The 19,481-nt window shown below is 55.5% G+C and overlaps 2 protein-coding genes across 2 annotated transcripts in view; one reads left to right on the top strand and one right to left on the bottom strand.

The window, feature by feature from the left end:
- IFT172 (intraflagellar transport 172) overlaps nt 1-15,100 on the top strand; it is a 45,531-nt gene extending 30,431 nt beyond the window's left edge. The window contains exons 30-48 of the mRNA XM_038751175.1: nt 40-182; nt 6,333-6,426; nt 6,534-6,598; nt 6,900-7,080; nt 7,288-7,397; nt 7,948-8,089; nt 9,644-9,742; nt 9,861-9,970; nt 10,088-10,151; nt 10,251-10,337; nt 10,852-10,968; nt 12,101-12,211; nt 13,244-13,363; nt 13,502-13,597; nt 13,767-13,826; nt 13,908-14,006; nt 14,124-14,277; nt 14,632-14,723; nt 14,913-15,100. Coding sequence (XP_038607103.1) covers nt 40-182; nt 6,333-6,426; nt 6,534-6,598; nt 6,900-7,080; nt 7,288-7,397; nt 7,948-8,089; nt 9,644-9,742; nt 9,861-9,970; nt 10,088-10,151; nt 10,251-10,337; nt 10,852-10,968; nt 12,101-12,211; nt 13,244-13,363; nt 13,502-13,597; nt 13,767-13,826; nt 13,908-14,006; nt 14,124-14,277; nt 14,632-14,723; nt 14,913-15,002 — 2,034 coding nt within the window. The 3' untranslated portion in view covers nt 15,003-15,100. The remainder of the gene's footprint in view (nt 1-39; nt 183-6,332; nt 6,427-6,533; nt 6,599-6,899; nt 7,081-7,287; nt 7,398-7,947; nt 8,090-9,643; nt 9,743-9,860; nt 9,971-10,087; nt 10,152-10,250; nt 10,338-10,851; nt 10,969-12,100; nt 12,212-13,243; nt 13,364-13,501; nt 13,598-13,766; nt 13,827-13,907; nt 14,007-14,123; nt 14,278-14,631; nt 14,724-14,912) is intronic.
- Nucleotides 15,101-15,202: 102 nt separating this feature from the next.
- On the bottom strand, nt 15,203-19,056 carry KRTCAP3 (keratinocyte associated protein 3). Its single transcript, XM_038750856.1, has 6 exons — nt 19,029-19,056; nt 18,719-18,903; nt 18,538-18,597; nt 16,062-16,268; nt 15,791-15,925; nt 15,203-15,625 (listed from the first exon to the last, which is right to left on the bottom strand). Exons 1-6 carry the CDS (start codon nt 19,054-19,056, stop codon nt 15,518-15,520), a joined length of 723 nt encoding a protein of 240 aa, XP_038606784.1. The 3' UTR covers nt 15,203-15,517.
- Nucleotides 19,057-19,481: the final 425 nt, after the last annotated feature.

Below are 19,481 nucleotides of genomic sequence, written 5' to 3'. Positions count from 1 at the left end.
TGGGGCTGGTAGACACTGGACCTCTCTGTGCCCTTTCAGGTGGCTAAGGCCTACGGCGGGGCAGTCGCTCACAAGCACGTGGCCTTTCTGTGGGCCAAAAGCCTAGGAGGGGAGGCTGCCGTGCGGCTTCTCAACAAGCTGGGACTCCTGGAGACCGCGGTGGACCACGCGGTTGAGAACTGGTGAGCCCCAAGCCCTGTCCCTCGCCTGGGGTTGGGGGGTGGGGGCGGCTTTCCCTGGAGCTGCTTGTCCCAAGACCCCAGCAACGAGGGAGAGCCCCCCTGGGAGAACAGAGCAAATAGATGGACTACTTCAGCTCCTGCCTCAGATCTCTTTGGTCCCACTGGAGCACTTCAGAAAGCCTCTCACCGGTAGTGGCAGGCTGCGGCTAGGACGGGGTGAAGGACGCGGCGGCCGAGAGAAGCCAGAGACACCTCTCCATTCCCTCCGGCATCCTGATTATTATAAGAACAGGCATTGACTCACCATTTTGCAGGTGAGGGAGCAGGCACGGAGAGGGAAGTGGCTAGGTCACACAGCAGGTGAGCAGCGGGGCCGGGATTAGAATCCAGGTCCTCTGATTCCCGGGCCAGAGCTCTTTCCACTAGATCCTGCTGACTTCTCTGCCAACGTTTCAGGGAGGAGATTTGTAGGAAGGCGGGAGGAGGAGGCCTGTGGCCAGCCTGTGGAATGTGCCCTAGGTTTCCTTTTCTGGAATCAGGTGCAGGCCTGGTTGTTCCTACACCTTGGAAATTCATTCATTCATTCAGTCGTATTTATAGAGCACTTACTGTGTGCAGAGCATCCATTTTCTTTTTTTACCCTGGCATTCGGTAATAATAATAATAATAACGATGATGGCATTTTTAGACTGTGAGCCCGCTGTTGGGTAGGGACTGTCTCTATATGTTGCCAACTTGTACTTCCCAAGCGCTTAGTACAGTGCTCTGCACACAGTAAGCACTCAATAAATACGATTGATTGATTGATTATTAAGCGGTTACTATATGCAAAGCACTGTTCTAAGCTCTGGGGAGGTTACAAGGTGATCAGGTTGTACCACGGTGGGCTCACAGTCTTCACCATCCCCATGTTACAGATAATAGTAATAATAATCATGATGGCATTTATTAAGCGCTTACTATGTGCAAAGCACTGTTCTAAGTGCCAGGGAGGTTACAAGGTGATCAGGTTGTCCCCCGGGGGGCTCACGGTCTTAATCCCCATTTCCCAGATGAGGTAACTGAGGCCCAGAGAAGTGAAGTGACTTGCCCAAAGTCACGCAGCTGACAAGTGGCGGAGCCGGGATTTGAACCCATGACCTCTGGCTCCAAAGACCGGGCTCTTCCCACTGAGCCACGCTGCTTCTAAGCTCTTACTAGGTGCCAGACACTGTACTGAGCCCTAGGGTCTAATTAGGTGGGACACAGTCTGTGTCCCAAATGGGGCTCACAGTCTTATTCCCCATTTTACAGATGAGGTAACTGAGGCACAGAGAAGTGACTTTCCCAAGGTCACATAGCAGACACGTGGCAATGCCGGGATTAGAACCCAGTTCCTTCTGCTTCCCGGGCCTGTGATCCGTCCAAGAGGCCATGCTGTTTCTCCATTGAATCAATAGGGTCATTGAACCATTAAATCTAAATAGAGAAGCAGCATGGTTTTGTGGGTGGAGCCCGGGAGTCAGAGGACCTGGGTTCGAATCCCTGCTCCGCCGCTTGTCAGCTGTGTGACTTTGGGCAAGTCACTTCACTTCTCTGGGCCTCAGTTCCCTCATCTGGAAAATGGGGATGAAGACTGTGAGCCCCACGTGGGACAACCTTGATTACCTTGTATCCCTCCCAGCGCTTAGAACAGTGCTTGGCAAATAGCAAGCGCTTAACAAATACCAACGTTATTATTATTATTACATACCTGCAGTCACTTCTCTGGACCTCAGTTTTCTCGTCTGTAAAATGGGAATTCAACACTTGTTCTTCTTCCTACTTAGACTTAGACAGGGGTTGTCTCTGGCCAGACTAACTTGTATCTACCCCCAGAGCTTTGAAGAGCACTTGACACAGAATAAACATTTAATAAACACCAAAAAAATACAGGAAAAAAAAAGGAATCACGATCTCCATTAAGTACTCTTATGGGACAGGGGCTGAGCCTGACCTGATTATCATCAATCGTATTTATTGAGCGCTTACTGTGTGCAGAGCACTGTACTAAGTGCTTATCTTATATCAACCCAAGTGCTTGGAAAATAGTAAGCGCTAAACAAATCCCAAAACTATCATTTATTATTAGTAGTCATAAGGAAGATAGAAAGGGAAACAGCCAAGGTTAATTGAACGATCAAAGGGCTGGAACAGCTTTCTGTAAAAGTGACCGAAAAGATTTAGCACTTCTGAATCGGGAAAGACGAAGGCCGAAAGATGACATGATTGAAGTCTCCAAAATTATGGAGCATAGGCAGGGCGAACGCAGAGTATTGTTCACCGAAGGGCACCCATTAAAGCTGGACAGTAGTAAATAAACAAGCACATCTCCACAGGGTAGGGTCTCATCACTACAAAAATATTGTCCACGTTTGTCTCTGGAAAATAGAAAAAAAAAATGAGAATCGGAAAGGAAGGGGGCCAAAGGTTACAGAGTAAGGGTGAGAGGTTTTGTGGACCCAGGCAGTCACTATGCTTTGGCTAAAGAATTCTTAGAACTGTCCTATGGAGAAAACAGTCCTGGAAACGTATTAAAGAATAAGCATGTGGGTTTCAATATTATTATTCTTATTATTATTTCAATCGATCGGATCTGAATGAGGAGGTGATCCCTCCCCAGACGATAAGGGACAGGAGTTTTGTCCCAACTTTCCTCATAATAAAAGCCAGTTCTGGCTTCCCTTCACCCGAAAAAGTTTCATTTGAAATGTACTTTGTCATAAAAAGTGTCATACTGATCTCCTAGCCGGAAGGAATGGGACATGGTGTTTTTGAAGTGCGTTTATCTATGTTTGTGAGAGAGGTGGTGAGGGCAGGCTTTCTGGCTTTGGCTGTTTCTCCCAACCCATCTGATACTAACAGAGGGTGGGGTCGGTGACGCTGCTGATAAACTGGGGCAAGGAGGAGGAATAGGGAATACGGCAGGGAGAAGGCAAGCAGGTGGGGCTGGGCCAGGCCTGCCTGAAGCCACTCACTTTCAAACTCATACCTGGAGTTTGACCCTGTTGCCTCCAAAGGCAAATTGAGCTTTCGTCTGCAAAGTTATTCAGAGTAAGATCGGATCATTCAGATTGCCGGGAGGTTTAACTCTGTTATAACGTCCTCTCCCGAGTGCTCAGTACAGTAGAGAAGCAGCGTGGCTCCGTGGAACGAGCCCGGGCTTTGGAGTCAGAGGTCATGGGTTCAAATCCCGGCTCCGCCAATTGTCAGCTGTGTGACTTTGGGCAAGTCACTTAACTTCTCTGTGCTTCAGTTCCCTCATCTGGAAAATGGGGATTAAGACTGTGAGCCCCCCCGTGGGAGAACCTGATCATCTTGTAACCTCCCCAGCGCTTAGAACAGTGCTTTGCACATAGTAAGCGCTTAATAAATGCCATTAATTATTATTATTACAGTGCTCTGCCCACAGCAAGCGCTCAAAAACTACGTTTGATCGATTGATTCTGGGTGGTGCTTCTCAACAGTATAGGTAAGACGTCCGGATGGTGAGATGGAGGTCTCTACCTAATTCATTCATTCCACCATATTTATTGAGCACTCACTGTGTGCAGAATGCTGCGCTAAGCCCTTGGGATAGTACAATACAACAATAAACAGACACGTTCCCTGCCCACGATGAGCTTACAGTCTAGAGGGGAGACAGACATTAATATAAATAAATAAATTACAGATAGGAACATAAGTGCTGTGGGGTTGGTTCTCTCTTAGCTACAAAAGAAAGCCCAGGGGATTACAGAACCTTGATGGGGAAAAGATCCACAGGTCATTCATTCATTCATTGAATCGTATTTATTGAGCGCTTACTGTGTGCAGAGCACTGTACTAAGCGCTCGGGAAGTACAAGTTGGCAACATGTAGAGACGGTCCCCACCCAACAACGGGCTCACAGTCTAGAAGGGGGAGACAGACGACAAAACAAAACGTGGACAGGTGTCGAGTCATCAGAATAAATAGAAGTAAAGCTAGATGCTCATCATTGACAAAATAAATAGAATAGTAAATACGTACAAAGTCAGGAAACAGAAAGTGGGGCCAGGAGTGGGGAAAAGATCAGAGAAGGAGAGAGTTGAATAGGGTTGGAGAGCCCCTGGAAGTCAATCAATCAATCAATTAATCAGTTGTATTTATTGAGCGCTTACTGTGTGCAGAGCACTGTACTAAGCACTTGGGAAGTACAAGTTGGCAACTTGGACATATCTATTCTATTTATTTTATTTTGTTGGTATGTTTGGTTTTGTTCTCTGTCTCCCCCTTTTAGACTGTGAGCCCACTGTTGGGTAGGGACTGTCTCTATATGTTGCCAACTTGGACTTCCCAAGCGATCAAAAAGATCCCAGATAGAGGTTGGGAAAAAATGAAAGGACACGGAGTCAGAGGTGAAAAGTGGGGAGGCTGTTGGGATGGGAGGCAGGGAGGGAGCGACGCAAAGCCCACAGTCCTAGGTAGAGAAGCAGTGTGGCTTAATGGGTAGAGCACGGGCCTGGGAGTGAGAAGGACCTGCAATCCAATCCCGGCTCCGCCACTTGTCTGCTGTGTGACCGCCACTTAATAGAAATTAAGGGAATGTGTGTCTCAGTTAACCTCATCTGGAAAGTGGGGATGGAGACCTTGGGCCCCATGTGGGACATGGACCGCATCCAACCCGATTAGCCTGTATCTATCCCTGCGGCCAGTACGGCGCCTGGTACCTAGTAAGCGCCTGACAGATACCTTAAAAAGAAATGAGGTGTCAGAAGGCTATCGAGGGGAGGGAGAGTCAGAAGAACTGCGGGGGTCAGCAGGGTCCCGGGTCCGTCGTCAAGAGGCTGCGGGGGTAATAATAACAATGACAATTATAATAAAAATGGCATTTGTTAAGCGTTTTTGATATTAATAATTGTTATATTTGTTAAGTACTTACTGTGCATCAAGCCCCTCTAGACTGTCCTAGCAGATAGGGAAAGTGTCTGCCAACTCTGTTGTATTGTACTCTCTCAGTCGCTCGGTACAGTGCTCTGCGCACAGAAGGTGCCCAGTACATGCCATTTATTGACTGATGAAGCACTGTACTAAGCGCTGGGGTAGTTAGAAGAAGACCAGGTCAGATGCAGTCCCTGCCCCACATGGAGCCCCAGTCTAAGTAGGAGGCAGAACAGATAGTTGACCCCCATTTTACAGAGGAGGAAACTGAGGCACAGAGCCGTTAAGTGACTTGCCCAAGGTCTCACAGCAGGCAAGTGGCAGAGCCAGAATAGAACCCAGGTCCTCCGACTTCTGGGTCTGTGCCCTGAGCTTTAAACTCCGCGGTTTAAAACATTTATTTAACTCCACAAGGCACTCTATGGAGTTACCAATGAAAGCCCTGGAAAATGAGCTGCCTGCGGAGTACAACAGGATAAGCTTCAATCAATCCGTCAGGGTATTTATTGAGCATCTACTTTGTGCTGAGCACTGTACTGAACATTTGGGAGAGTTCCTGCCTCCGAGGAATTTGCAATGTAGGGGAGGAGGCAGACACGAAAATCAGTTAGGGCTAGGAGGAAGTAATAAAGTATAACGAAACTTTAACTGCTCCTGGCTGTTTGTAAGTATCCATGTTGCCTTGGTGGCACGGAAATGCTGAGCAGCAGTTGGGATATAAAGTTGGGGAGAATAAAAGTCAATCAGGGAGGAGATGTGATTTCAGGAGAGCTCTGAAGATGTAGAAAGCAGTAATCTGCCCTACGTGAAGCAGGAGGAGGTTCCAGACAGGAGGGAGGGTATGAGCAAGAAATTAAGACTGTGAGCCTCACGTGGGACAGGGACTGGGAAACCCAAAGAAGGGGGAAGAAGGGGGCAGAAATTGAGGCAGCTGAATCTCTCCAACCTTAGTCCTTCCTTCCTCCCGGGGACACTGATCAGTCTCAATGACAGAGTTGTGTTGAACCCAGAAAAGTACCATCTCCTCTTGTTTGTTTTTTTCCTCTGTATTCTTTTTCATTCTCTCTTTTGGTATCTTTTTGTCTCTCCATCCTTCTGTTCCCAGCTGTCTCTTCTAGCTACCTCTTTCTCCTTTCGCTCTGTCTCTTTGCTTCCGTCTCCCTCTCCGTGGGTTTGCGAAAAGAAGAGTTGCGGCGCGTGCCCCCCTCACCCGCTCCATCTCTGTTCCAGCTCCTTTGATTTTGCTTTTGATATCACCCGGCTTGCCCTTAAGCACAGAACGCCAGAGATTCACCTCAAATATGCCATGTTCCTAGAGGATGAGGTATGGACCCTGTTCCCTCTCTGCCCAGCCCCAATCCCCCCTCCGCCCTGGACCCACCAGCCCCCACCTCATGGCCTTCTCCCCACCTTCCCCCACCCCTCCTATAGGGCAAGTTTGAAGAAGCTGAAGCCGAGTTCATCCGAGCTGGAAAACCCAAAGAAGCCGTGCTCATGTAAGTGATTCCCCTAGATCTCCGAGGGCTCCCAGATTTCCTTCCACTTCCCAACCTCGCCCCCGGCAACTGGTCCCTTCATCTCATACGGACAGGTTGCTCCCCTCACTCACATGGCTTCTGCCCATTTATCCCTTTCACAAAAATGGGGCCTCCTTTCCCTCCTCTCCCCTTTCTTCCCTTCTCCCCTCCCCTCCTCCTTTCTCTCCTCCCCTTCCCATCCCCGTGCCCCCCGTCTTCCCTCTCTTGCCGTTGGCCTCGTTTTCCCTCCCAACACGGGCGGGGGCACGTTGCGGGGCAGGTTCATCCACAACCAGGACTGGGAGGCGGCACAGCGTGTGGCCGAGGCTCACGACCCGGAGAGCATCTCGAAGGTGTTGGTGGAACAGGCCCAGGCAGCCTTGGCGGAGAAGGACTTTCAGAGAGCCGAAGGGCTGCTCCTGCAGGCCCAGAGGCCTGGCCTGGCCCTCACCTACTACAAGGTGGGAGAACGGGAGGCCGGGGCAGTCAGCGGGACAGGCTGGAAGGGGCAGGGTGGGGAGAGGAGAGGGACGTGGGCGCGGGGAAGCGGAGGGCCCGGAGACCTGGGATGACTTGCGGGTACTGCAGGGCGGCAGGGGACCGGAGGGTGGTCGGCTAAATCCCTCCCGGTTAACGGGCTCGGACTTCTCCCCGTCCACCCTGAGCAGGAAGCCGGGCTCTGGAGCGACGCTCTCCGCATCTGCAAGGACTACGTCCCGGGCCAGCTGGAAGCTTTACAGGAGGAGTACGAGCGAGAGGCCACCAAGAAGGGAGGCCGGTAGGTGAGGCAGCGTGGCCTAGTGGTTGGAGCCCTAGGCCTGAGAGTCAGAAGGGCGTGGGTTCTAATCCCCGTTCCGCCACGGGCCTGCTGTGTGACCTGGGGCGAGTCACTTGACTTTTCTGGGCCTCAGTTACCTTAAAACGGGGATGAAGATCATGAGCCCCACGTGGGACAGGGACTGTGTCCAGCCCGATTTTCTTGTGCCCACCCCAGCGCTTAAAACAGTACCTGACACAGAGTAAGCGCTTAACAAACACCATAATTGTTATTATTAGGCGAGGGAGTCCAAAGAATGGGGAGGAAGATGGGGACCCAGAGGTGGCCGTGAGAAAATGGCCTGTTGGGGAGGGTCGTCTGGGCTCTCAGGCCACCGTCCTCCACTAGCCCATCCCCTGGCCAAAGACCGCGGCCTTCTGTCAACACACAAGGGCCTGGAGGACACTGTCGGGATCTGGGGATTTACCGCGGAGAACTCCCCCCCACAGCCCATGACCACCACTAGCCCGTCCCCTGGCCCGAGCCTGCGGCCTTCTGTCCCCCGCAACAGGGGCCTGGAGGGGCTTGTGGAGCAGGCCCGACAGTGGGAGCAGGCCGGGGACTACAACCGGGCTGTCGACTGTTACCTCAAAGTGCGGGACCCCGGAGCCGTTGGCGGGGCCAGCAACCTTTTGGAGAAATGCTGGATGAAGGTAAGAGAATCCGGGCCGCGCCCCGGCTCTTTTGGGCGCCCCTCCGACCCACATCCAGCCCTCTCTTCCTGGTTCTTTGTACTTTACCCCTTTTCCCCGTCAACCCATCAACCGGTCCTATTTATCGAGCGCTTTACTGTGTCCTCTTACTCCTCTTCTGCTCATGAGCCCACTGTTGGGTAGGGACTGTCTCTATATGTTGCCAGCTTGTACTTCCCAAGCGCTTAGTACAGTGCTCTGCACACAGTAAGCGCTCAATAAATACGATTGATTGATTGAGTGATCTCCCATTGCTTCTTCTAATCTCTACTGAGAACCTATAGATTGCGTCTCCCGGGTCAGGAGCGAAGTGGATACAGATGTGGTGGGGAGATCCTGGGGGGGTTCAGCCGTCCTGATTTACCGCAAAAACCCCTGTTTGCTCGCTGCAGTCAGCTCCCCGGCGGGAACTCTGTCGGCAGGGGCGAGGGAGCACTAGAATTAACTGCTCCACGCAGGTTCTCAGTCATTCAGTCCATCAAACAGTTGTACTTATTGAGTGCTTAGCCATATACAGAGTCATCTCATTGCTCCTGTCAAGAGACTCCACGGTCATAGTGGAAGGACCTGGGTTCTAATCTTGGCTCTACCCCTTTGTCTGATGTATGACCTTGGGCAAGTCACTCGACTTCCCTGTACCTCAGTTATCTCACCTGTAAAATGGGGATTAAGACTATGAGCCCCAGTCCTCTAGGCTGTAAGCTCGTCCTGGGCAGGGAATGTGTCTGTTTGCTGTTATATTGTACTCCCAAGAACTTAGTACAGTGCTCTGCACACAGTAAGCACTCAGTAGGTATGATTGATTGAATGGATGAATGAATCAATCAATCGTATTTATTGAGTGCTTACTGTGTGCAGAGCACTGTACTAAGCGCTTGGGAAGTACAAGTTGGCAACATATACAGTCCCTACCCAACAGTGGGCTCACAGTCTAAAAGGGGGAGACAGAGAACCAAAACAAACATACTAACAAAATAAAATAAATAGAATAGATATGTACCAGTAAAATAAATAAATAAATAGAGTAATAAATATGTACAAACATATATATATATATATATATATATATATATATATATATATATACAGGTGCTGTTGGGAAGGGAAGGAGGTAAGATGAGGGGATGGAGAGGGGGACAAGGGGGAGAGGAAGGAAGGGGCTCAGTCTGGGAAGGCCTCCTATGAATGTGGGACAGGGACTGTGTCCAGCTTGATTAGCTTGTATCTACCTCAGTGCTTAGTACAGTGCCCGGCACATAGCGAGCACTTGCAAACTACCTTACATTTAAAAAAATAAAAACTTTGTCCTAAGAAGCAGGGAGTCTCCATGGCTTGAAGGGCTGAAGTAGGGCTAAGAGGCGTTTGTGAATGGGGTATGAGAAGAGGAAGCTGGGACCAAAAGAGTGCCAAAGGGGCATGTTGGGTTAACTTTAGGACTTTAGGTCCTGACACCGAATCCTCCCTCGAGCTGATCCCTCGTCCTCCTCCTCCTCTTCCCCCCCCAACCCTTTCCAGGCGGCTGAGCTCTCCATCAAGTTTCTGCCCGCCAAGCGCAGCCTGGCCGTGGTTCAGACGGTGGGGCCTCAGTTGGTTGGGTTGGGCAAACACAGTGCGGTAAGAAGGGGGCTGGGGAGCGGACGGCAGAGGGTGGGTCGGAAGGAGCCCGGTCAGAGGAGCGCATGCGGGCCGGAGCCAAAAGTGGCCTCCCAACCTCCGCCCCTCGACCCCGTAGGCCGCGGAACTCTACCTGAACCTGGACCTAGTCAAGGAGGCGATCGACGCCTTCGTGGAGGGCGAGGAGTGGAACAAGGCCAAGCGCGTGGCCAAGGAGCTGGACCCCCGGTAACTCCGAGCCCCCACCCTGTTATTCAGGGGCCTGGGACAATCGCTCTTCTCGCCCCTTGGGGCTGAGCCGGGGGGACAGGAAGGTAAGGAAGGGGTTGTCCCCCCTCTCCTTAGGTACGAAGATTACGTGGACCAGCAGTATAAGGAGTTCCTGAAGAACCAAGGCAAAGTCGACTCAGTGAGACCTTGGGGAGTGGCAAAACTGGTGGGGGGGTGGGCACGGGGACACCATCTCCTCCGTACCATCGCCCTCTCCCTCCCTTCTCCCCGTTCCCAGCTTGTGGGCGTAGATGTCGTGGCTGCTTTAGACCTGTACGTGGAGCAGGGTCAGTGGGAGAAGTGTATCGAGACGGCCACCAAGCAGGTACCTCTCCGGCCCACCCCAGCCCTCTACCCCCCCCCCCCCCCGCCCCTCACTTATGGCCTAGTGGCTAGAGCACAGGCCACGGGTTCTAATCCCGGCTTCCCAGTTTGTCTTCCGGGTGACCGTGGGCAAGTCGCTTCACTTCTCTGGGCCTCAGTTACCTCATCTGTAAAATGGGGATTGAAACCGTGAGCCCCGTGTGGGACGGGAACCGTGTCCAACCTGATTAGCCTGTCTACCCCAGCGCTTAGAACGGTACTTGACACACAGTAAGCGCTTAACAGTTACCGTAATTATAATTCCCCTTCCCACGCCTCCCGTTCCTTCCCTGACCGGCCTCCTCCCCTGCCGGCCCCCTCCAATCCAGGCTCAGAATCGGAGAGTCCCGCTCTCTGTCCTGGGGCGCGAGGCCAGGCTGGCTCGGCCTGGATCCCTCCTCCTCCCGTTGGTCCCTCGGCCTGATCCGATCCCTCTCCCGCTCTCTCCCCTTCCCACCCCTCCCATATCCGGGCAGAACTATAAGATCCTTCACAAGTACGTGGCTCTCTACGCGACTCACCTGATCCGGGAGGGCAGCTGGGCCCAGGCCTTGGCCTTGTACGTGCAGCACGGAGCCCCCGCCAACCCCCAGGTACCCGCCGCCTCCCCGGGACCCCTTCCCAGCAGCTAACCATCAGGCGACAGATGATCCCGTTGCCCTGCTCCTTTCACCAAGCTCCACCCTTTCCTTGCAGCGCAAAGCTTTCCTTCCCCATCCTCTCCCCGGCCCTAAATCGAAATGCCCTCCACGGGGAAAAAACAGCCCTTAGAGATAGGTCTGTACTTCCTAGAAAGCCTCCTTTCCTCCGAACAGAATTCCCGGCTCTCTGTACCACCCCAAAGGCGAAGCAGACGATCCCTCTTTCCATCCTAGGGCCAGGTTTTTCCCATCCTAGTTTCATTCATTCATTCAGTTGTATTTATTGAGCGCTTTCTGTGTGCAGAGCACTGTACTAAGTGCTTGGGAGAGTACAGAGAGTACTAAGCGCTTGGTAGAGAAGCAGCGAGACTCAGTGGAAAGAGCCCGGGCTTTGGAGTCAGAGGTCATGGGTTCAAATCCCGGCTCCACCAATTGTCAGCTGGGTGGCTTTGGGCAAGTCGCTTCACTTCTCTGAGCCTCAGTCACCTCATCTGGAAAATGGGGATGAAGACTGTGAGCACCCCGTGGGACAACCCGATCACCTTGTAACCTCCCAGCGCTTAGAACGGTGCTTTGCACACAGTAAGCGCTTAATAAATGTCATTATTATTATTATTAGAGAAGCAGCATGGCTCAGTGGAAAAGAGCCTGGGCTTTGGAGTCAGAGGTCATGGGTTCAAATCCCAGCTCCGCCAATTGTCAACTGTGTGACTTTGGGCAAGTCGCTTAACTTCTCTGGGCCTCAGTTACCTCATCTGTAAAATGGGGATGAAGACTGTGAGCCCCCCGTGGGACAACCCGATCACCTTGTAACCTTCCCAGCGCTTAGAACGGTGCTTTGCACATAGTAAGCGCTTAATAAATGTCATTGTTATTACAGTGGACAATAAGCAGACACGTTCCCTGCCCACAGCGACCTTAGTTTCCTTAGGGATCATCCCTTGTTTCCCCCATGAGCGATTCAGGGCAGTGCCCGGGTAGCAGAAGCCGTCTTGTCTCCCTCCGTGACCCAGGTATCTGGCTCTGTCTCATCCTCCACTGCCCCGTTTCCCCCCCGTCCCCTCTCCTCCTGCCACCCCGCCAGAACTTCAACATCTACAAAAGGATTTTCACCGACACGGTGAGCGCCACCGGCACCAACAGCGCGGAGGCCTATCACAGCTGGGCCGACCTCCGGGACGTCCTCTTCAACCTGGTGAGGAGATTGGGCCGAGTTCCTCTCACTCCCAGGCTCTCTCCCCCCCCTCAATCAATCAATCAATCAATCAATCGTATTTATTGAGCGCTTACTATGTGCAGAGCACTGTACTAAGCGCTTGGGAAGTACAAATTGGCATCACATAGAGACAGTCCCTACCCAACAGTGGGCTCACAGTCTAAAAGGGGGAGACAGAGAACAGAACCAAACATACCAACAAAATAAAATAGGTAGGATAGAAATGTACAAGTAAAATAAATAAATAAATAAATAGAGTAATAAATATGTACAACCATATATACATATATACAGGTGCTGTGGGGAAGGGAAGGAGGTAAGACGGGGGGATGGAGAGGGGGACGAGGGGGAGAGGAAAGAAGGGGCTCAGTCTGGGAAGGCCTCCTGGAGGAGGTGAGCTCTCAGCAGGCCCTCGGCCCGGCCCGTTCCCGGTTTCCGAGCCGCTCCCCGGGGCCCGCCTCAAACCGGCCCTGGGCTGAACTCTCTCGTCTCTGAGAGAAGCAGCGTGATCAAAGGACCTGAGTTCTAATTCCGGTTCCGCCACTTGTCCGCCCTGTGACCTCGGGCAAGTCGGTTCACATCCCTCATCTGTATAATGGGGATTAAGACCGGGAGCCTCGTGTGGGACACGGCCTGCGTCCAACTCGATTTGCCTGTATTCCCCCCCAGCGCTTAGTACGGTGCCTGGCACATAGTAAGCGCTTAAAAGAGAAGCAGCGTGGCTCAACGGAAAAGAGCACGGGCTTTGGAGTCAGAGGTCGTGGGTTCAAATCCCAGCTGCGCCGCTTGTCAGCTGTGTGACTTTGGGCAAGTCACTTCACTTCTCTGGGCCTCGGTGACCTCGTCTGTAAAATGGGGATGAAGACTGTGAGCCCCACGTGGGACAACCTGATTACCTTGTAACCTCCCCAGCGCTTAGAACAGTGCTTTGCACGTAGTAAGCGCTTAATGAATGCCATTACTATTATTATTATTATTAAAAAACACCAGTTATTCTTCATCTCTCCCCAGTGTGAGAACCTGGTGAAGTCCAGTGAGGCAAACTCGACTGCCCATGAGGAGTTTGAGACCATGCTGCTGATCGCTCATTACTACGCCACCCGCTCGGCAGCCCAAAGCGTCAAGCAGCTGGTGAGCTGAGGACATGGAGGCGGGAGGGAGAGAGAGAAAGAGCGCGCACGCTTGCTAGTACGCGGCCACGATCGAATGCCAGGAGCTCAAGGTGTGCTTGGACTTCGGATCTCAAGCGTCTTGGGCTCTCCCCTTTAGGAGACGGTGGGGGCCCGGCTCTCCGTGTCCCTCCTGCGTCACACCCAGCTGGTACCCGCAGACAAGGCCTTCTATGAGGCGGGCACGGCGGCCAAGGTAAGGGGGCTGAGGCCCGGGGGATTTGGGAAGAGATCCGCGGGGCACCCCTAAAGTCCTCCGGCAGGCAGGAGGGGAACGGGGAAGCTTGCAGTAGCCTGGGTGCGAGGCAGCGAGAACGTGACTCCCGCCACCTTTTCCCCATCGATCCCCGCGCCCTCGCCCCCAGGCCGTCGGCTGGGAGAACATGGCCTTCATCTTCTTGAACCGCTTCCTGGACCTGACAGACGTAAGTGGAGAGAGCAGCCGGGCCCGGGTGGAGAAGGCGGGCCCGCGGTTGTCCTCTCATCCTCCGCCCCCTGTGCCCCAGGCCATTGAAGAGGGCACCCTGGATGCCCTCGACCACTCAGACTTCCAAGACACGGACATCCCCTTCGAGGTGCCGCTGCCGGCCAAGCAGCACGTGCCGGTGAGGGAGGAACCGGGGGGCCCGCGATTCGGGCGTCGTTCTCCGGGGAGCGGAAGGCGCGGCAGCTGCTCTCCCCGCCCGCCTCCCCCCGCGCCAACCTTTTCGCCCCTCTTCCAGGAGGCCCAGCGGGAGGAGATCCGGGACTGGGTGCTCACCGTCTCCATGGACCAACGTCTGGAGCAGGTGCTCCCCCGGGATGAGCGGGGCACCTACGAGGCCTCCTTGGTGGCGGCAAGTACCGGAGTGCGGGCACTGCCCTGCCTCATTACAGGTGCGGGGCCCACCCAGGGGGTCGGCGGGGAAGGAGAAAACGCACGAGGTGGGCGGAGGGGGTCAGCTCTACGGGCACTCTCGCCTCGGCTCGGGGCCGGAGCGTCGCCCGCGGTGTCCGACGAAGCGACGCGCGGGCGGCAGCACGGTCCCGGAACGGTTTCCGTTACCGCGGGGGTTTGGCAAGAACGCAGCCCCGGGATTAAGGGAGAACTGGCCGTAATCCCTGTGTGCCTAGGGAGGGAACCGCTCCCTCTGAGAATGAGGGCTTTCAGGGCCGGGAAGTGAAAGGACAGAAACCCTAAAGCCGCCCCCCTCCGCGCCCCAAGCGCTAGCTCCCTCCCCCTCACCGCAGGCTACCCAATCCTGCGGAACAAGATTGAATTCAAGCTTCCAGGGAAGGCAGCCAACAAGGACAACTGGAATAAGTTCCTCATGGCCATCAAGGTAGAGAATGAAATAGGAAAGAGAAAGAGTGTGTGTGCGGAGGGGGGAGAAGAGTGGGAGCCGGAGGGCACGGGAAGCCGGGCAAGGGACTGGGGCAGAGCCCATCTCACTTGTTCCGTTGGGGTTGTGTCTGCAAATCCTTACCTCCCGGAGTCTCTTATTTCTAAAAGTCCCCTCCCCTGCCCGCAGACCTCTCACAGCCCCGCCTGCCAGGACGTCCTCAAGTTCATCAGCCAGTGGTGCGGAGGGCTGCCCAGCACCAGTTTCTCCTTCCAGTAACCGCCCGCCGGTCGGGACGGTGGGCCATCCCGGGCTCGGGGCCGTCCTTTCCTTCTTCCGTCCGTTCCCCATTAAACTCGCTCCTTTAGAGTCCTTGAGCAGACCGCTGTGGTCTCTGACCCGAGGCGCCGCCCCATCCCTCCTCCCCCTCATCCCACCCCCTGCCCGCCGGGAGGAGATACGGCCAAGCCGGGCTGGGGTAGGGAGGACGGGTCTTTTTATTGTAGTCATTACGAACTAGGGCCGGGGCCCGCTCTCCAGACTCTTCCTGAGGGTAGGGAAAGAGCACTTGCGTCCCAGCGAGGGGACCTCTGTACGACGACATCTCCGGGAGCGGCACTTGGGGCACAAGAGGAAGATGATACAAAAAATAGCCTGCCTTTCCTTCTTGGAGAAGACAAGCAGGCCAAAGGGAGTGGGGGGAGAGGCGTAGAGGAAAACTTGGGGCGGGGGGGGTTCCCCCCTCTCCATTAAGTTATTCACATAATCAGTCTTTCTCTCTGCCCTCACCTAACTTAGGCCCGGCTTTCCCTAATTTCCTGCATTAAAAGCTGTGAACTCTCCTCCTGGCATCCAAGTTTCTTCTTCACCTCAGAGGAGTCCGCGTCTCCCAGCTCGGCCAGCTGCAGAGAAGAGCAGGTTGGGAAGGGCTAAGGAACTCGGGCCCCGAGTCTCAGACACACGCAGCCTTCCTCTACCCCCAAACGCCACTTTCTCTCCTCCCCACAACCTTCGAAATTCTCCGCTCGTCCTCTCCGTCCCCCTTCCCTAACCCCCTCCCGTCTCACCTTCTCCCGGAGTCCTTCCTCCCCGAAGGGTCCGACCCCACGCAGGGCCAGGGCAGCTACGCAGCAGCGGCCGGAGAGAACGGCCTCAGCTGCGGCCATGACCATGGAAGGGAGCCAGAGGGTCAGGGCCGTATCCTGGACAGAGGAGGGGAGCGGAGGGTGAGGGCCGGAGAGGGAGCGGACGCGAACTGAGGCTCCGGAGCGGGAGGACCAGAGGCCCAGGCCCCTGGCTCGCCCCGTCAGCACGAGAGAGAGGGGGAGAAATGCTTACGTAAATGCGGGTGGTATCGAAGGGACAGTCCGCGCCCTGGAAGTCCCGGGCCGAAGGGGTGTCGTGTCCCGGGGGGGTCGGGCCGCAGCCGGAGATGAGGCGACGGCCGCCGTTGGCCACGGTCAGCGAGACGGCGAGGAGGAGGCCGAGCGAGCAGGCAGCGGACAGCAGCAGGTTCAGCAGGGACCCGGCTAGCAGTACCCAGTGCTGGGAGGGCAGTGTGGCCAATGCACCCCTGCCCCCAGCCCCGTCCCGCCCCAACGCCAGTCTCCCCTTCAGACAACCTATTCTTACATGGGGTGGCGGGTGGGGCGGGGAGAAGAAAAGGGGCCTTAAGTGTGCGAGTGTTCATCTGGAAAATGGAGATTAAAACCGTGAGCGCCCCCCCCCATGGGACAATCTCATCACCTTGCATCCCCCAGCACTTAGAACAGTGCTTTGCACGTAGTAAGCGCTTAACAAATACCATTATTATTATCATCCCCCCCTCTTCGCTTAGCTCCGCCACTTGTCTGCTGTATAATAATAAATAATAATAATAATGGCATTTATTAAGCGCTTACTATGTGCAAAGCACTGTTCTAAGCGCTGGAGAGGTTACAAGGTGATCAGGTTGTCCCACGGGGGGGGGCTCACAGTCTTCATCCCCATTTTACAGATGAGGTAACTGAGGTCCGGAGAAGTGAAGTGACTTGCCCAAAGTCACACAGCTAATTGGCGGAGCCGGAATTTGAACCCATGACCTCTGACCCCAAAGCCCGGGCTCTTTCCCACTGAGCCACGCTGCTTCACTGCTGTATGAGTCCCTTAACTTCTGTGTGCCTCGGTTGCCTCGTCTGTCAAATGAGGATTGAGACTGTGAGCCCCGTGTGGGACAGGGATTGGGTCCACCCTAACTTGTATCTCCCCCGGCGCTTAGACGAGTGCTTGGCACACGGTAAGCTAAGCTTAACAAATACCGTCACCTTTCATTCATTCAATCGTATGTATTGAGCGCTTCCTGTGTGCAGAGCACTGTACTAAGCGCTTGGGAAGTACAGGTTGGCAACAAGCATCCCTTCTGTGAGGTGGTTGGGGGGCTCTGGGCTCCCACTGTCCAGGGAGCCCCTTGCCCTGCCCTCCAAGACTCTCCCCTCGCCCTCTCCTTTAGTCTGCACAGAGAAGCAGCGTGGCTCAGCGGAGAGAGCCCGGGCCCGGGGGTCGGAAGGTCGTGGGTTCTAATCCCGGCTCCGCCACTAGTCAGCTTGGGCGAGTCACTTCTCTGGGCCTCAGTTCCCTCATCTGTAGGATGGGGGTGAAGAGTGTGGTACAACCTGATGGCCGTGGATCTACCCCAGAGCTTAAAACAGCGCTTGGCACAGAGTAAGCGCTTCCCAAATGCTCCTGTGGCACGGCTCCCTTATAGGGGGCGGTGGGAGAGCCAGGCCGGGCTTTGTGCTGCCGAAGCCCCCGGCCCGTCTCCAGTCCCTCCCGTCCCCGGGGATCGTCAGCTTGGGCGAGTCACTTCTCTGGGCCTCAGTTCCCTCATCTGTAGGATGGGGGTGAAGAGTGCGGGACAACCTGACGACCTCGTATCTACCCCAGAGCTTAAAACAGTGCTTGGCACAGAGTAAGCGCTTCCCAAATGCTAGTGACATGTCTCTCTTATAGGGGGTTGTGGGAGGAGGGTATCCAGGCTGGGCTTTGTGCTGTCTAAGCCCCCAGCCTGTCTCCATCGGGACTCCGGTCCCTCCCGTCCCCGGGGGTCGTCAGCTTGGGCAAGTCACTTCTCTGGGCCTCAGTTCCCTCATCTGTAGGATGGGGGTGAAGAGCGTGGGACAACCTGATGGCCTCGGATCTACCCCAGAGCTTAAAACAGTGCTTGGGGTGAAGACTGTGGGACAACCTGACGACCTCGGATCTGCCCCAAAGCTTAAAACGGTGCTTGGGGTGAAGACTGTGGGACAACCTGACGACCTCGGATCTGCCCCAAAGCTTAAAACGGTGCTTGGGGTGAAGACTGTGGGACAACCTGACGACCTTGGATCTACCCCAGAGCTTGAAACAGTGCTTGGCACAGAGTAAGTGCTTCCCAAATGCTACTGTGGCATGCCTCTCTTATAGGGGGGTGGTGGGAGGAGGGAAGCCAGGCCGGGCTTCTTGCTGTCGAAGCCCCCGTCCCGTCTCCATCGGGACTCCGGTCCCTCCTGTCCCCGGGGGTCGTCAGCTTGGGCAAGTCGCTTCTCTGGGCCTCAGTTCCCTCATCTGTAGGCTGGGGGTGAAGCGTGTGGGACAACCTGACGACCTTGGATCTACCCCAGTGCTTGGCACAGAGTAGGCGCTTCGCCAATGCTACTGGGGCTCGGGTCCCTTATAGGGGGGCGTGGGAGGAGGGAAGGCAGGGCGGGCTTCTCTCTGTGGAAGCCCCCGGGTCCCCCGGGTCCGTCGGGGCTCCGGTCCCTCCGGTTTTGGGGTCGGGGGCAGGGGGCTGGCTCACCAGGCCGGCGGCCAGCAGGTTCCGGGAGGCCAGGATGGCGGCGATTCCCACGGAGACGCTCTGGGAAGGCCCGAGGAGAGGGGCTCAGCCGGGGGGGGGGTCGGTGGCTGGGGCCCGGGGGGGGCTCGGTGGTCGGGGGTGTGTGTTTGTGTGTGTGTGTGTGTGTGTGTGTGTGTCTCACCAGCAGGCCGGAGCCGACGGAGATGAGGTTGGCCACGGTGTACTCGGGGGTGACGGTGCCGGCGGGGTTGGCCAGGTGGCGGAGGACGGAGCCGTGGACCACGGCGCCCAGCAGCAGGTTGACGTGGCCCAGCAGGATGAGGGCCAGCCCCCCGCGCATCAGGCGCCGGGGACCCCCGGACGCCTCTGCGACACACACACACCCCCCCATTGACCCAGGCTCGGGTCCCTCCCCTCCCCTCCTCTCCCCTCCTCTCCCCTCCCCTCCTCTCCCCTCCTCCCCGGGCCGCCGCCCCCCAATCCTCCCTCACCGAACGGGCAGCAGTGGCGGCGGCACATGGCGTCCACTCGGTCCCTCGGCGGCCGCCCGGGGCCCCCCCCGGCCCCCGGCCCCCGGCTCGCCCTCTCTACCTGCGCTCCGCCCCGCCCCGCCACTTCCTCCTCCTCCTCCTGCTCCTCCTCCCCACCGACTCCCGCTCCCGCCCTGTTCTCTCTTTCCCCCTTCCCACCTCCCTCCCCTTTCTCTTCCCACCTCCCTCGTCCTCCTTCCCCGTCCTCTTCCCACCTGCCCCTTCCCACCTCCTTCCCCTCCCACCTCCCTCCCTCGTCCTCCCTCTTCCCACCTCCCTCGTCCTCCTTCCACCTCCTTCCCCTCCCACCTCTCTCCCTTGTCCTCCCCCTTCCCACCTCCCTCCCCTTTCTCTTCCCACCTCCCTCCTTCGTCCGCCCTTTTCCCACCTCCCTCCCCTTTCTCTTCCCACCTC

Source organism: Tachyglossus aculeatus, chromosome 9 (assembly GCF_015852505.1).
Source record: "Tachyglossus aculeatus isolate mTacAcu1 chromosome 9, mTacAcu1.pri, whole genome shotgun sequence".
Lineage (NCBI taxonomy): Eukaryota > Metazoa > Chordata > Mammalia > Monotremata > Tachyglossidae > Tachyglossus > Tachyglossus aculeatus.
Note: the sequence above shows the minus strand (reverse complement) of the source record. Positions and strands in the feature narration are given on the sequence as shown.